Source organism: Equus przewalskii, chromosome 2 (assembly GCF_037783145.1).
Source record: "Equus przewalskii isolate Varuska chromosome 2, EquPr2, whole genome shotgun sequence".
Taxonomy (NCBI): domain Eukaryota; kingdom Metazoa; phylum Chordata; class Mammalia; order Perissodactyla; family Equidae; genus Equus; species Equus przewalskii.
The window spans coordinates 90,851,224-90,867,466 of NC_091832.1; the positions used below are offsets into that span (position 1 = coordinate 90,851,224).

The 16,243-nt window shown below is 34.8% G+C and overlaps 1 protein-coding gene across 7 annotated transcripts in view; it reads right to left on the reverse strand.

The window, feature by feature from the left end:
• Positions 1 to 208: 208 nt before the first annotated feature.
• Positions 209 to 16,243, reverse strand: part of ELMOD2 (ELMO domain containing 2) — a 31,981-nt gene continuing 15,946 nt past the window's right edge. For 4 of the 7 annotated variants that reach the window (XM_008528538.2, XM_008528540.2, XM_008528541.2 and 1 more), the window contains exons 6-9: positions 14,122 to 14,255; positions 10,694 to 10,762; positions 9,774 to 9,907; positions 209 to 3,752 (exon numbers count right to left, since the gene is read on the reverse strand). In XM_008528538.2, the coding sequence (XP_008526760.1) occupies positions 3,607 to 3,752; positions 9,774 to 9,907; positions 10,694 to 10,762; positions 14,122 to 14,255 (483 nt within the window). In that variant the 3' untranslated portion in view covers positions 209 to 3,606. The remainder of the gene's footprint in view (positions 3,753 to 9,773; positions 9,908 to 10,693; positions 10,763 to 14,121; positions 14,256 to 16,243) is intronic. The other 3 variants (XM_008528542.2, XM_070609047.1, XM_070609048.1) reach the window with 1 other exon arrangement.

Below are 16,243 nucleotides of genomic sequence, written 5' to 3' on the forward strand. Positions count from 1 at the left end.
ATAAGCAATTGTTCTTAACAACATCTTAAATACGTAATTAGCAAATGAGTTAAAGTCACAAAAACAAAAAACTTTTCTGCATATTCTGATTTATTCTATAGAAACATGTTTAAAGGATTAAATAAGAAAAGCACTGTTTCATGAACATAAACAAGTTAAATAAAGGAAGGGGAGGATGGGAAGAGAGCAGAAATATTAACAGAAAGGCTTCTAACAATTTAAAGATGTTTTTTATTTGCTCACAACATTCTGAACAAATGACAACACATTTCAACTATTGCTTTTACATAGAAGTTAACTGATTTATCCACAGTAGACAAAAATCTATTTCTTTAAGTTTCCAACTAGCACTTTTTCCCCCAGGGAAAGCTACTGCTTAGACATTTTTTGAATACTTTGTTTAACAGAAACTTAGAATCACCCAATAATAGTAATGTAGCAGTTGGGTTTTATGTGCACTACGTTTTAAATTTTTCTTGTCAAAAGAAATGGCTTCAGGCCAGAAAAGAAAAAAAGGCTCACTCATTATTTCTCTCAGATTTTTAACAATTCCATTAATCTTCATTAAAAAATTGCTTGTATGGAGAGGTTCATAAATATGAAAATGGAAATTAAGTCTCCCCAGACTTGTTCACAGAGAAGTTGGGTGGACTCTTTTTCCTGAGAAAATAGCTGCTGGTCCCAATCATTAATTCAAGAAGGATAATAAACATTATTGCCCTCTAAGCCAAACTTCTTCTCTTCTGCAATGATAACATTTCATCTTTTCTGCTCTGGCAACGAGCATTCCACTTTTCACATTCATATAATGCTTCTATTTTGAGCAAATCTTTGACCAAGTCCTAGTTCAGTGAATGCAAAGAGGAGAAACAGTACATAAACAATTATGAACACTGGAATAAAAATGAAAAGTACATATATTTTCACAGAGAAAAATACAAATCCAAGTTGCTCTTAAAATAGAAAAAAAAATCAGAATGGGGATTTTCAAGAAAAAGATGTTTTCTAAACTGTAAATGGTATATTTAACTATATCACCACATTTATACACAAAGAGAGGTTCGTCTAGTTTCACTGATATCTCCTGATTTCTCTAATTTCTTTAAAGATTGTCTTTCAGAACATATTTGAACTACAACTATTGTAATTACATTTGTATACCATTCTTGTCACTGACACACTGTCTTCAATCTGGCATATACAAAAATTCATTTCAACAGTGATTCACTTGTTTGCTGCTAAAACAAACATAATTTTCCTGCTACTTCAATCCTATTACTACTTTGGTATTTTATTAATTATTATAGAAACAGGTAAAATTCTAAATATGGACTTTAAGACTACATAAAATTTAAACATACATATGTTGAAAGCAAGGAAAAGTAGGAAGGCAGACACAATTACGATATTTTTCACGTATGTCACTATCACATAAAAGTTAGAAGGCTCATGTTACATTCTAATTTACAAACTGGTGACACTTAGCTTGGCTTCCGGACTATCAAACCTTAGAATTTGTTGGTGGCTTTTAGACCAATTCACTATAGAACTATCTGAAATTATTAGTGATTATTTTAGGCAAAAACAGAACATTGTACAAACAGAGGTGGATTTAAAGAACATATTATTAAGCAAACTTTCTGTTTTTTTAAATATTATTAAAAAGTTTTTTTCCTTAGAAGGGGAGGACTTAATTACTTAAAAAGTTTCCCCTTCCATACTTCAATCATTCTTTTATTAAGGATACTAATAAAGGTTTAAAATCAGATCAAGATCTCAGTTGTTGAAAGATTAAAATATAAAGATAAGTATTTCAGCACGAAAACTAAGACTAAGAGAATTGTTTTCCATGTAATAGTAAACACCTTGATAAAATGAACTTTAAAGGTTAAGCCTGATCCTTATCAGGATTTTGCTACATCGCATAGAACTCTAGCTGGATAATAAAGTATTGAAAACATTTAAAAAATTAAGATACTCTCAAGGTTGAGAAGTCCCCCACAAGAAACCAATTTTTAAATTCCTATAATACTGAAAACTAAAATGCCACTATTACAATAAAATAAACCCAATTTTAAAAATAGTTTTATCTTGTTGGGAAAATAATAATTTTAATGCATGCACTCTTAATGTATGTGCTGTACAACACTGCATCTGTTATTTTCCAATAGGATATTTTTTACCACTCTTCTCTTTGGCAAGTTTGAAGATAGGGGTTTGTCAACAGACATGAACAAATACTTGAAAGTCTCAGGTCTTGCTATATCACATAAAAGCCAGTCCTTAAACACTTGATATATACCACGTTAAAAGATGTGCTAAATATCATCATGTTTTAGATTAAATTATGTCTTTAAAAGGCTGGCTTCTGTAGGATTTAAGGAGAACTTAGTAATCAGATGAACTTATCTTTAAACTCTTAGTTTTGCTATGAGTACGAATGTGTAAAACACACAAAGAAGAAACCACTCCCATTAGAATCTCATCACTGCGTGCTCCTTGACAGTACGTGCTGCCCTCCTGAGATTTTAGGAGAATAAAGCTATACAAAATGCTCCTGCAGAATGATCATCCTCAGCCTACCGCAGAATCCCACAGACCGTCAACTCAAAGAATACCCAAGAAGTCCAGACATCATTACCTAGAAACACTAGGGAGTCAAAGTAAAGAGTTAACAGTAAGTCAAATAAACCAACGATATTTAAGCGAGATTTTTAAAAAGCTTTAAGTTTTCCTCTTGTTTAAGTTCAAAGACAGCTTTATTGAAATATCAACTGTCCTTTGAATACAATCAAGATTTTCTTAGCACATACATCTCTTTTCATAAACACACAGAGGTAAAGAGGCCTCATAAGAGGCCCTCACACCAAGCACTGCAAAGCTTCTTTACCACAACTGATAAAAAGCAAATACTGAAGAGGAGAAAATGTCTTTAAGCTTTAAGATAACACCATGACATTTTAAAGTGTGGTATTTAAAAACAGAAAAGCTAGTCACCAATACTGTCACTCTCTCATTAATTATAATGCTAACTAATCAGAGAAACCAAGGAGGCTGTGATTCTTGATCCTCTCCAACATCCCTACGTTCTCATTGCTCCTAACGAAGCAACATTATGACATGGGATTGAGATGAAAATAAAGAAAACTAGGAAGAACAACTCTCCCTGTTAATTAACTTTAAAACACCATAAGACAAAAATAAAAAACAATCATTTCCAAACTAAAGAACAAAAAAATCTTAAAAGAACTTCGAAAAGATACCAACTTGACAGCTACAACACAGAACAATGAAAACTGACGTTTACACATTTTAATCAACCAATTTACTACAAATACCTGATTTGTACTTTGACACTAACTGGGCTAGGTCCCAAGTTCCAAACTGCAGTTCTCGTGACTCCCAGAGGGGATCTTTGGAAGGACAGTGTACAAACGACTGTAAACATACACTGATTGTCCACTAGCTTTCTTAAATAGAATTTCTGAAATATTTTTGTAGGAAATTAGATATAAGGAGAATAATTGATCAGATAATTTCTATTACAACATATAAATTCTGTAGTGTGTGCAAAATGTGGTAGAAATAGAAAAAGTGAAGGACGATTCATATTTTTAAAGTAAGCGATACGTTGCAATCCAGTAAGAGTCCTTTAATCTTTTCATGAAACTTCTCTCTATATATGTTGAAGTACATAATGCTTTCGGGCTTTTCTTCAAACCAAAATTTATCAAATTCGTAGACAAGATAACCTGTAGTTAAAGAAAAATAAAACAGAAATATAGTGCTCAATAGTGAAATCATATCCAAACCATCTCATTTAAAAAGTATGTAACCATCCTTTAAATTCTATATTAGGGTACAGCGATCAGAACCTACTAGAAACCTGAGGAACTTTATAAGAAATATTTTTGTATGTCCAAAATAAAGAGTAATTTCAATAAAATATTTAGTGTACATTTCCTATTTGTCTCAAAAAATCAACAAAATCCCTCAAACTTAAGAGGTACAGTACTTTCAAAACACACCTCGAGAACAGGAAAAAAGTGATACTCAGAGACACAAAAATGAAAGTAACAAGAAAATGTTGGTTAAGGATAAAGTAAGGAAAGCTGTTTTCTACTTGATTTCTAAATATGAGTTATTTTACTTTTTTCAATGAACTATCAGCACCTTCTCTTTTTAAAAAGAATACACGAACTCTAAAGAGCCTTAATTAACATTTTTGTTTTTCAATATCCTCAATACAGTAGCCAAATTAACCCTCAAAATGTTAAAAGTATTTAATAAAAATAAACGTGTAAATAGATATATTTATAACAAAAACAAAATGTGACTGTAAAACCACCCCTAAACCCTATTTGGATTCAAGCAAGCAAGTTTATTAAATTACTTAACAAATGCTACCACAGGGCTTGCTGCATGCTCATCCACTCTGATAGCAATCCTATGATGCAGTCCTATGCTATCCCACTTGACCAAAGAGGAAACAGGTGCAGAGAGCGTAAATGACTTGCCTAAACACACAGTTTGTAAGCGGTCTCTATTATGTTAATAAATTAGACTTTGTTTCCATCAGAATCTCATTTTTCCCTTCTGTAAGACTTTTCAAGAAGGGATAGAGGTGACTTATTTCAGATAAATGTGGGGGAGGGGAAGCCAGTGACTTTACACAAAAGTGTGGGTGGACTATCATAAATTGCCTAATATGAAAAAAATGTAAATTCCACTTTAAAACATTAGTCACAAAGCAAACATTAACAGTAAAAACCATGACATTTCAACATCGAAATAGCACTTCCTAAGAGGGTCAATTTAAGAATGATTTCAGATTAGTCTCTTGATATATGATAAAACAGATTCTTGTCAATCAGGATATGTGAGAAAATCAAACAAGAAGGCCTCTTTGAGCTGAGGGATGCTAACCGCTTCTTCCCAAAAGACAAGCTGAGATGGCAATTTGATAATTATTTCTAAATAACATTTTTTATTTTATTCCATTCAAAATTTATTTTGTGTACACATTAGGACAATAATGCATCTACAGAAATTATCCATACATATATAAATTGAGGCTGTGCTCTCCCTGACCCCCGATACACTGATAGAGATGTACGATCAAAACATTTGGAGATTAATGTTTTGGGCAGTAGGAAAAGTCACACATCCACCTAAATTTTATGGTATACCATTTGTTTTAGTATTTCTGGCTATTAGGTTTCAGCTATTGACCATTCTTATTAGTCCTTTAAATTGTTTTTCATTACTCTCAGGACTGTGGCCTATTCAAATTGACTATATAGACCTGGAACAAACTGCTCGAGTATAGAGTACTAGAAATTTTTTGCTTCTGAGTGAGGTGGTTGGTCCATAATGTAAACTGATGTCAGAGGAAGACTGACTCAAAGAACTAAGACTATAATGGCTAAGTTGATTTAATGAGACATCAGGAAATTGCAGTTGATACCAAAATTCTAGGAAGCTGGCAGGGCCATACATGGCATAAGACTTCCAAGGCTTTGCAGACAGAGATGGAAAAGAGTTGTTTCCACAAATCACATCTATTGCTCTTTCGACTCTAGGAGGTTTAAAACACTAGACTCAATATAAACACCATACAAAATTTGTAAACTCAGAACTCCCTGTTTGCTTCTACTGCCTCTAACCAAAGCCACAGGGGCACCTGAGGTTTCCTGATAGAGGTTAAAAATAAGGGAACCACAGGAACAGGGATTAACTGTAAGCCAGCCTGAGGGATCTTATTGGGTAATAAAAATGTTCTAAAACTGGATGATGGTGATAGTTGTACAACTCAGTAAATTTACTAAAACTCATTGAATTGTACACTCAAAATGGGTGAATTTTATGATATATAAATTATACCTCAATAAAGTTGTTATTAAGCCATAACTTTTTTGTTATACAAACTTGAGGACTTATTTTTTTTGGAACCACCAAACCAGAGGTCAGCAACTTCCCAAGGAGGACGGTGGCTATCTGCTTACATTTTAGACGTACAAGAGGGTGACAATGGAGCTAAGAAGCTAAATTACCACTCACTGTTTCCAGTCTTGCCTATAGAGAACAACGACAAAATGGCAGGAAAGATAAAGGGAAAGGGGAGATCGAGACACATCACGGGGAAATAAAAAATGTAAAAGCTAATCTCTTCATAGATAATCTCTTTCTTCTAGATAGAAACTACGACCTTGGAACTGATTCGTGTAAACAAACTGGGCCCACTCCTCCAACAAAAAAGGTAAATGTGTTCAACAGATAAGGTTTCAAATTATTTTCTGGTTAGAGAATAATTTCTAAGAGAAGTAGAACCTTGGTTAAGACAAGAAACTTTACTACTGGTAAAGGGCATGAAAATCAATTTTGGGGGGAAACTTCTGCATAAAAGATGGATGACAGGGGCCAGCCTGATAGCACAGCAGTTAAGTTCGCGCATTGCACTTCAGTGGCCCAGGATTCACCAGTTTGGATCCTGGGTGTGGACCTACGCACTACTTGACAAGCCATGCTGTGGTAGGCGTCCCACATATAAAGTAGAGGAAGATGGGCAGGGCCAGTCTTCCTCAGCAAAAAAGAGGAGGACTGGTGGCAGATGTTAGCCCAGGGCTAATCTTCCTCAAAAAAAATAAAAGATGGATGATGGATATGTGTGTATGTGTATGTGTTTGCTTTAAATGTTTCAAAAAATTTGAAAAACATAAGCTTCACTGCTTCTAGGAGGATCCACAGAGCTTATGGATCTGAACTGATAGAAACAAGGCAACTGAGAATGTTCTATAATGACTCTCCTGCCTCAGATATTACTTTGATGCTCTTCCTAGACAGGAGACAAACAAGATGCTAGTGTTAAGGGCCCTGGAGATCAAGAGTACAAAAGATGCTCAAGTTACCCGTCTTTAGCTGAAAGAGTACCGGACAGAGGTCCTTTTGCGCAGCTTTCCTAACTATAACACTCCTCTATTTACTTAAATATGGTAAAATTCTCGATTTGTGAAGAAGTGTTTTGGTTGTTTCTTTTGATATTTGTTTTATGTTCAATGGGCAACATTAAACAAACATATTTTTCACAGAGAAAACAAATATTAGAAGCAGTTAGCAAAGTCCTAGGAGTTTAGGTAGTACACTAAAAGGCAAGAGAGATTTAGGAAAGGAAATTCAACAAGATAGTGGGGAGAGAAAACAGTTCCCCAGCAACAAGATGAAAGAAAAGACTGGAGAACAGGGAGGAGGACAGTACAGATTTGGATGAAAATCTGTTCAAAATGCCTAACCCCCAACAAAGGAGACTGGCTGAGTCTGACCCAAGGCAGGTCGAGGGCAGGGGCCTCTTCTCAGCTCATAGAACAAATATACAGTTTCACAGTCTACACTAAGGGATAGATGTGCTGGGGCTGTTTTGACCCAGTTTCATTATTTCTATCTGGCAGGAGCAAGGGATGCAGGCAATCTCCAGAACAGTCAGGAGCGGCCAGGAGGGTAGCTAAACCAAACAAGGACAACTTTCGACTGGTAAAGGAAAGCATCTCATGCCCGCTGTGGGATCTTCTGTCCACTCAGGTAGAATCATCAATAGTGGTCCTAGGGACCGGAAACGCCTGTCCCTCCATCTGAAAACACGTTGCACTGACTCCTACTTTGTGTAACCACCACCACAAGATCCTTTATCTTTATTTAGTAAAAGAAAAAAATCTGGACACACAAATGCTAGAGCTAAAGAGAGGTTGGGCTGAAGATACACATTTTGGCATCATTAGTTCACAGATGGTATGTCAAACAGGGGATTGGATAAGATCCCGGAGGCTAAAGAGAGAAGTGGGCCCAGGGCTGGCTCTGAGGTGCTCCTACTTTTAATAAGGCAGTGGATGAGGAGACAGCAAAAAAGTCCAGGGAAAAGCCAGTGGGGCAGGAGGAAAGCCAGAAGAGTGTGGCATCAGAAAAGCCGAGATAATGTTTGAAGAAGAAAGGCATGGCCATTTATGTGTAGTGCTGCTAAAAGGAACAAATAACATGAAGGAAAAAAAGGGGCAAGTGGATTCGGTAACAAATCATGCTGTTGGTGTCTTTGAAAAAACCAGTTTCAGCAGAGTAATGGGGAGAGAAACGAAATTGGAGTTAGAAAAAAATTGGTGGTGAGGATATGAAAACAGCACTTATGTTATAAAAGTTTTATGATGAAAGGGAGCAGACAAATGGGGGCGGTATCTGGAAGTGGATGCTGCAATAAGGGAAAGTTTTGTTTGGTTTTTGAAAATGAAAGCTTCATAAATGCAGAGACTTTGCCTTATTCCCTGCTATATCCCCAGAGGCCAGAACAGCATCTGGCACACGTGGCAAGTGAATGAATGAATGGGAGATGCAGAAGCAGGTCTGCAGCCTGATAGGAATATTCCAATAGAGAAGGAAAGATGAACAATGGAGAGAAAACGGATAAGTGAAGGAATAAAGGCTCTGATAAGCCTTCCCAGAGAAGGTCACGTCTAAACTGCGATCTGAAAGATGAGTAGGCATCACCTGGAAACAAAGGAGGGAGCAGGAACAGTGTTCCAGGTTGAGTGAAGGGCCCAGAGTCAAGAGAGAGCATAACACATTTGTGCAACTAAAAGAAGACCAGTAAGCTTTAATGTTAGACTGTGGGGGTGGGGGTTGATGTGTGGCAAAAGATGAGTCTGCAGAAGTTGCAAGGTGTGGCTTGAAATGGCACTTGCTGAAGAATTTTAGGTAGTGAAATAAAATGTCTAGATTTTTACTGTAAATAACTATACCTTCAATGTGGTAAAGAATTGGAAGAGGGCCATGATAGAAAACCAGTTAAAAAGATATAACAGTAACTTCGTAGCAAAGGCCTGATGTCATGCAGTTACAGTGAGGATAGGAAAAAGTAGACAAATGCAAGCGAAATTTACGAAGTAGATGAAACCAGAATTAGAGATAAAGTCAAGGTGAAAGAGGTTTGAAAGAATGAGAAAGAGGGGGAGGTGAGACCCCTCTCTTTCGAAAGAAAGAGACAGCGTGGAATAGAGAGACCTAAAGGATGTCACCTTCAACAATGGAGCTGAAGAAATTATGACGCGACCATTTATTATCTAAGTTATTTCCCATTTCCTACCAACATGCAAATGACATTCTAAAGAGACAAAAAGATAAAAAAAGTAGAGTATGAAGCTAAGCTAGTTTTGAATTCTTTGATATTCTGAGCAGTATCTTCAGAAGATGGACTCATTCAGTTAAGTCTTCAGTGTTCAAATAAAACCATAATAAAACTTAATGGAACAGGACTAATAACGACTGCTTTAAAAACACTTAAGTATCCCCAACCTAACCTAAGAAAATCTGGCCTTGAAAAAAGGGGCATGAAAAGTTCCTTTAAATTAAATTTCCTTACAAGAGTAACAAAATAATCTGCAAATGGTCTGTCCTTGACTCAACAGCATGTATTAACCAGTATTCAAGAGGGAAAATTCATTTTATAGTTGACTGAAAACTGGATGCCTAAAGAGAAACTGCATGAACCCTAAATTTGTGTACATAAGCAAAAACTGCCTCTGAATTTTCTAATCAGCAAATATAGAAACAGAAGTACAAAATACTCTGGGGACCCATCTTCTATTATTTTCCTGTTTTTCAAAGATCCTAAATAACAAAATGACAAGCATAAGTTATGTACTTGATAGAGGTATTAAATTATATATTATGCCTTCCTAACGACTTAAAAATTCTCTTAGAAATATCTAGTTGTAACTCATTTTAAAACTCACAATAAAACTGATGAAAGTGTTCCATCGTTGGCACACCAGGAACAAAGTTGTAGAGATGAAACTTCAAAGCTTCACTCTTCAGCAAGCTATAAGCCATCTCTGTAAGATTGATTCCAACTATTGCATAAGAATACCTAAGTCAGAAACATCACCAGTTATACCAGCTAGCCAAACAGCTCATAAAATACATTTAAAATTAGGCAAGGAAAGAGTAAAAAGTTACTTTGATCCATTTCTAATAAAATATTGATTTTACAATAATCTCTGCATATTAAGAAAAACCAGAGTAGATCACAATTTTCGTTCTTTGGAGGCTGTTAATTTTCTGGATATAATGTAAGAAATAAAAATAAAACTCTGGTCACATGAATATCTAAAACCAAAATCCTTAAAAAGAATTTAAAGGAGTACTACATACGCTCATTGATTTCTAAAATACACTGGGTAATCTGACATTTTCTCCTCCATTATCGGGGTATTTATTTTTATGATGTAATATTGTTATAATGTTTTTCAAAGATAGGTATCACTGAAATATAAAAATAAAATAACAATGATAAAGCTAATGATGTGACCTCAATTTGTATTTCACTTGACAATTTTCAAACCTATTTATCATTTTCCCAATCCTACTTCAAAGCTATTTCTTATTCCTATTTTCAAATCTATTTCTCAAAAAATTTTTATGGCAGTTTGTATCTCCATTTTACAGATAAATTATATCTTGTGATAAAAATATACTGAACCACATACAAAATTGGTTTCTGATCACATTTAGCAAAAAATAATGTATCATGCAATATCCTTTATAAAGCTTATTAATTAAAATAATCTAATTTAAAAAAATACCTTGAAATACTTTCAAATTCAGATCATATAATCGATTTAAATTTAAAAACTTACAGTTTCTTCCAGCTTACCCTAATTTTGGATGATTTGAACGGGAAAGAATCTGATGAGCTTCACTGGTATAATTTTCACTAAAATACCTAAAAAGGTTTAAAAGAAATAATGAAATTAACACACGTCATTCAAATTGAAGCTATCCAGAAGCAGTTCAAAAGGCCACTGCCAAAATGATAGTCCTAGCACTGCCACAGTGATCCCAGTCTCCATCCCAAATCACTTCAGCGGCTCAGAAATGCTTCCGAATCAAAAGTTAATTCTGAGCTATCAGGCCTACCTAGCATAGGACAAGGGGCCTTGACAAGACTTTAAAGTATTTTAATAAATAAATGATCCAAGAAGAGATTTTTTAATCTACTTTAAAGAAAATCTGGAGTTCTTTGTATTTGTTTGTTCTAAATTTTCCATAAAATAGTCAAGGCATACCTGTTGGGACACTCTTCCTTTCTCCTAGGCTTATTCCTTCTATTACAACTTAAGTCTGTATTGTTTAATGTCATTTTCAGTGCAATCAGAAGAAAGTCAATAACTTTTCTTTTGCACTAAAAAAAAATCTTCCTTGACCAGTGGTATAACTAAAATACTGGCCATAAACAGAAGTATTAGCACGTACAACAGAGAAATATATAAAGCTATCTGTCTGTAGGCTCATACATCCTGTTAGTTTGTACTAATGCAACCTCTTTGAGTTCCTGAAGATAGGGACCAAGTCTTCTGTTCAATCTTTGAATCACCTCATAATGCACTGGTACTCTGACACATATACATACATGACAACTGACTGGATGTTTATGTGAGGCTAAGAAGGACAATGAAAAAATGGATTTCTACGGTTTATTTAAATTTTAGAGGGCATGATCATTGACATTTTCATAATGCTTAGAAATTTCTAACAAATCTTCCCCTATTTTTATTCTACAGACAGAAGACTCTTGACTTCCGTTTTTCTTCATCTGCTCTAATTTTCAACCCGTTAAGGCAGGCATACATTCTCAAAGGGATCTGTAAATCCCCAAACAGGAAAAAGTCCTGTTTTAGTGCAATGCCTTCCTTACATCCTCTAATTTTTCTACTTTATCCCTAGGTTGGCTCTAAAATGCCTGTAGCAGACTATTTATGTTTATATTTCATTTTTTCACATGATACTCCTAATACAATTCAATATTACCTTAGTATTTCAATAATCAAGCTACTCTTAAAATATTCAATCTGTAACACAGAGAGAGCAACTTTTAATTTTCTTGCTGAACTTAGTCAACCCCATCTTAACAATATCTAAGAAAAATAAACATCTATGCAATAAGGGAAACTATTCCTTACAATACTCCGCATTAACTAACCTCCTTTCTTCTTTCCCTCTCTCCCTTCCTACATATGTTTTCGGCCTTAACTTGTATATTCTTCTTTTCTGCTTCTGTTCCTCCTCTATTCAGATTTCTTCAGTCTTTCTTGATTTCATTTTCTGTACATACCCTTTCTTCTATATCTGCCTCAGCATTCATTTACCTAAAGCATTGCTATCTATCAAACTAGCAGCTATCCTTCAAAGCAACAAAATATCTCAAGAGATTAGATGACAAAAGCCAAGAAATTTCAAAAGCAAATTACATAAGAGTATTTGAACAGCTTGCCTGCTTCTTGACTGTATCTTTATTTTGATCCTGGAGACTCATAGCTCCATACACAGGACGATAAACGTAACCATAGAGGAATCAGAGTTAGTTTTATGTTTTCAACTATTTCTAGTACCTTAGCAATTAAATAATTCTTAATATATGTGAATCTTGGTCATTTTCAAATTAGTAGATACTAGCTCTAAATAGAGTAAAAATATCTGTGAATCAATTAAAGGTCTATCAGTATCCCTTACCACAATCTTGAATCAAAGCCTATTAACTTATTTAAATTTTAAGCTAAATTAAATTCTCTTCTGGCAAATGCTGAAAAATCTTGACTTCGGAGCAAAAGGGCCAGAAGCAAAGTTATGCAGAGAAAGAAAGAAAACACCAAAATAGTGCATATCTAATTAAGGTTCAAATATCTGTGTACTTTACAAGTACCAAGAAGCAAGCTGTATCTTTAAAGGCTAAGAACAAAAGATTCATGTGTTCTGAAAAATAATGAATTTTACAATATTTTATTACTTTTCCAAGAAGAAATAAACTGCATTTATTCAACTTAAATTCCAAATAGAAGTTTCTGTTTATCAAGATGGAAAACTGGAAATCTCATTTTTTGTAATTATTATTATTTTTAAGACTATAGTATTTTATCTCTGGGAGGCAGACTTATGAGGAAATGTCATAGTCATAAAATTTGGGTATTATAGAAAAATTAAATACTTCTGTAACTGAAAAATCTTATAGATATTGCAACCTCACTGAGTCTTCTATTTTCCCCCAAAATAGCCTTATCCATATTGACCCAGTGTTTTTTCTCAATATTAACATAATTTAGCTCAGTTTCAGGACTAACTTTTTCACAGTAACAATTATCCAAATTTTCTTAATGGTTAAGTTTCCCATTCTAGGCATTTTATAGTCTATAAATCACAATTCAAGGACACACCCAAACACTAGAATTTCTTCATTTGTATAGCCATATCCCCATTAACCTTTCAGTTTACTTTCTAGAATAGTTTTGGTTATCAATTCTGATTTTAGTTACATATTTTGGGATTTCACAAGTACTGAAGAAGAAAAAGAGTTCGTATAGGCTCTAAAAAGTTAGAGATCTAAATCAGTTGTCACAGACATCAAAGAATAAGTGTGAAGAGACTTTACTATCATCTTATCTGGTTATATTTCCCAAAATGGAATCAGAGAGCCAAGAGAGAAGAGGCAAGAGGATAAAAAGAGTAAGAAAAGAGGGTACATAATTCCTTAGGAAGTATCAGAAAGGCGGTCAGGAAGACAAAAGAAGAGGAAAGTGAAGTGAAGAAATCTTGGGGGCTGGCCCCGTGGCCAAGTGGTTAAGTTGCACTCTCCGCTGCAGCAGCCCAGGGTTTCGCCAGTTTGGAACCTGGGCACAGACTTGGCACCGCTCATCAGGCCACGTTGAGGTGGCGTCCCACATGCCACAACTAGAAGGACCTGCAACTAAGATATACAACTATGTACTGGGGGGATTTGGGGAGATAAAACAGAAAAAAAAAAAAAAAGAAATCATACACACACCAAGCATATTTCTAATGTCTTCACATTGTTGCCAGCACATTAGTAAATACTTTCAGCACTGTAGCTATTAAAATTCAGAGATAGTATGAAACAACTAGATCAATTCTTATTACAATTTAACAATATTGGAGATTACATACAACTTCACTTAGAGAAGAAAAAAAAGTTTATTTTTACAACTAGATCAATTCTTATTACAATTTAACAATATTGGAGATTACATACAACTTCACTTAGAGAAGAAAAAAAAGTTTATTTTTACTTACACAAGATTGATTAATCCAAGTATGCCCATGCCTCTGAAGTCTGTTTTGGGATCATCACCCTGGAAACCAATGTCAGCCCACTGCTTGGAGATTCTAGCCTTCAATGTTTTTGTGGGCATTAGAAGATTCCAAAGCTGTATAAACATTTGCTTCCATATTACAAATAATAGTGACGTTCTTAATTTACCAAGACATTTTTCTTCTCATAGCTGATACACTAGTAAGTTGAATGCTTTCAATTATACAATTTTTATAAACAAACCGTAGGTTCAACAAAGACTATATTTAGAGAACTTTCCAATTATCCTAAAAAAAAATGTAGTATACTTATTCCCATTTAAAAGATTAATACAAAGAATAAAAGATTTTGAAAATGCAACAAACACACAAAAATCTAAAATAACAAGATACCTTTATTCACTAAGTAATACAATATACCATAATTGGTAAACTGCTTCCTTGGGAAGAACACAATGTTGGGACGTGGCCCTTGACTCAGACACTATATACTTTAGCAGGCTCTATTCCAATGGTGGGTGATTAGTTCATACTCAGAAGAAGGAAACTAGGTCTGAGAAAGGGAAGGGATCAGGGAGAAATAATACTGATAGTATCCCAACTTATATGATCACTATTTTACAAATTTTCATAGCTTTAAAATAAAAAAATAATATGACTTGGTTTTAAGTAAATACACACCTTAAGACTGAGGATTTAAGAATAGCAACAAACTAATCAATGCAAAATAAAGTTTAAAAAAATTAATCAGTCATTTTTTAAATTTGACACCAGAAGTCATCCAACATAACAGATTTAGAAAAGTGGATAAGAAAGTTTGTGAAAATGTGCAGAACAGAAATACCCGCATTTTTTCCCCATTTCACTACCATTTTAGGCATTATTGAGTAAAGGGCTCCTAATGAAAGGAGTATCCTGTTACCTAAAATAAAATGTGAGGACCTGTGACGTTACTTTAGGACAGGGTCAGGACTCTGGCCTTGAAGCTAAATCCAATCACGACATTGAGTTTCATCTGGTCCCTTTTATTACTAACAAATGCAATTTGCTCACATTAGGGTCTCTCCGTGAGCTCAGCAAGGGGTCTGATGTGCCAATGACGTGGTGAGAGACACAGTAATACCACTAATTCTCAAAATTTAATATGCATAAATATCAAATTTCTGGGTTTCAGCCCCGGAGATTCTGATTTGGTAAGGCAAAGGTGGAGCCCTGGATTTTAAATATTAAAGACTGGTTAACTTCAGAGAAGGTGGTCCTTGGACTACACTTAAAGAAACACAGATGTACTTAGCTCTTCACTCAGAGAGACTGCTGAGCATGTGTGGTGGCTGGGTGACTCCCTGCTGGCAACTGGCTCGTCAAAACTGAGTTTCTTAACAAATCACCAAGATGAAAATTCCCTTGATGAAATGATAGGACTTGTGTCTTTCCCCTTGAAAACGGAAGGTATTGTGTAGAAAAGGTCTGAAGTTAAGGGAATAATGATAATGAGGAGGAGGATATAAAGAGCGAACAAGCCCCAGGGCGCACTAGGCACTATTTTAACACTTTAAATATAAAAATTCAATCCACACCAATAGCCCTTTGAGGTACGTATTCTTACTATCCTCATTTTACAAAATCAAGTTTTATTTTTAATTTTAAAATTAGGTGAAGTGCATATTTATACTTTTCCAGAAAAAAATACAAGGTTTTGTGGTTTTTAAACTTGTCTCTTACTGTTACTTAGATACCATCAATGTTTCTTTCCATAGTACTTTTAGCTGTAACAAACTCCAAACGCCAAGTGCAATGTGCTGTTTTCTCTAACTTGAACCATTTAAAAATACAATGAGAACAGGTGTGTTGGACAGCAGGAGACTCAGTTTTAGTTCAGAATTTACCATTCTAGGACCTAAAGTAAATTACTTCACCTCCTCTGGGCCTTAGAATCCTCATCCCTAAAATGAAGGTACTAGACTAGATGACCTGGACAGCTTCCTCCAGGTCCAACGTTCTCTAATTTCAGCATCTCACCGGCCTTATGTACTTAAACTTCAGAAACAAGAAATAGGAGAATTCTAAATAAATTTCCTTACTTTCTTAAGTTTTAAATCTGTTG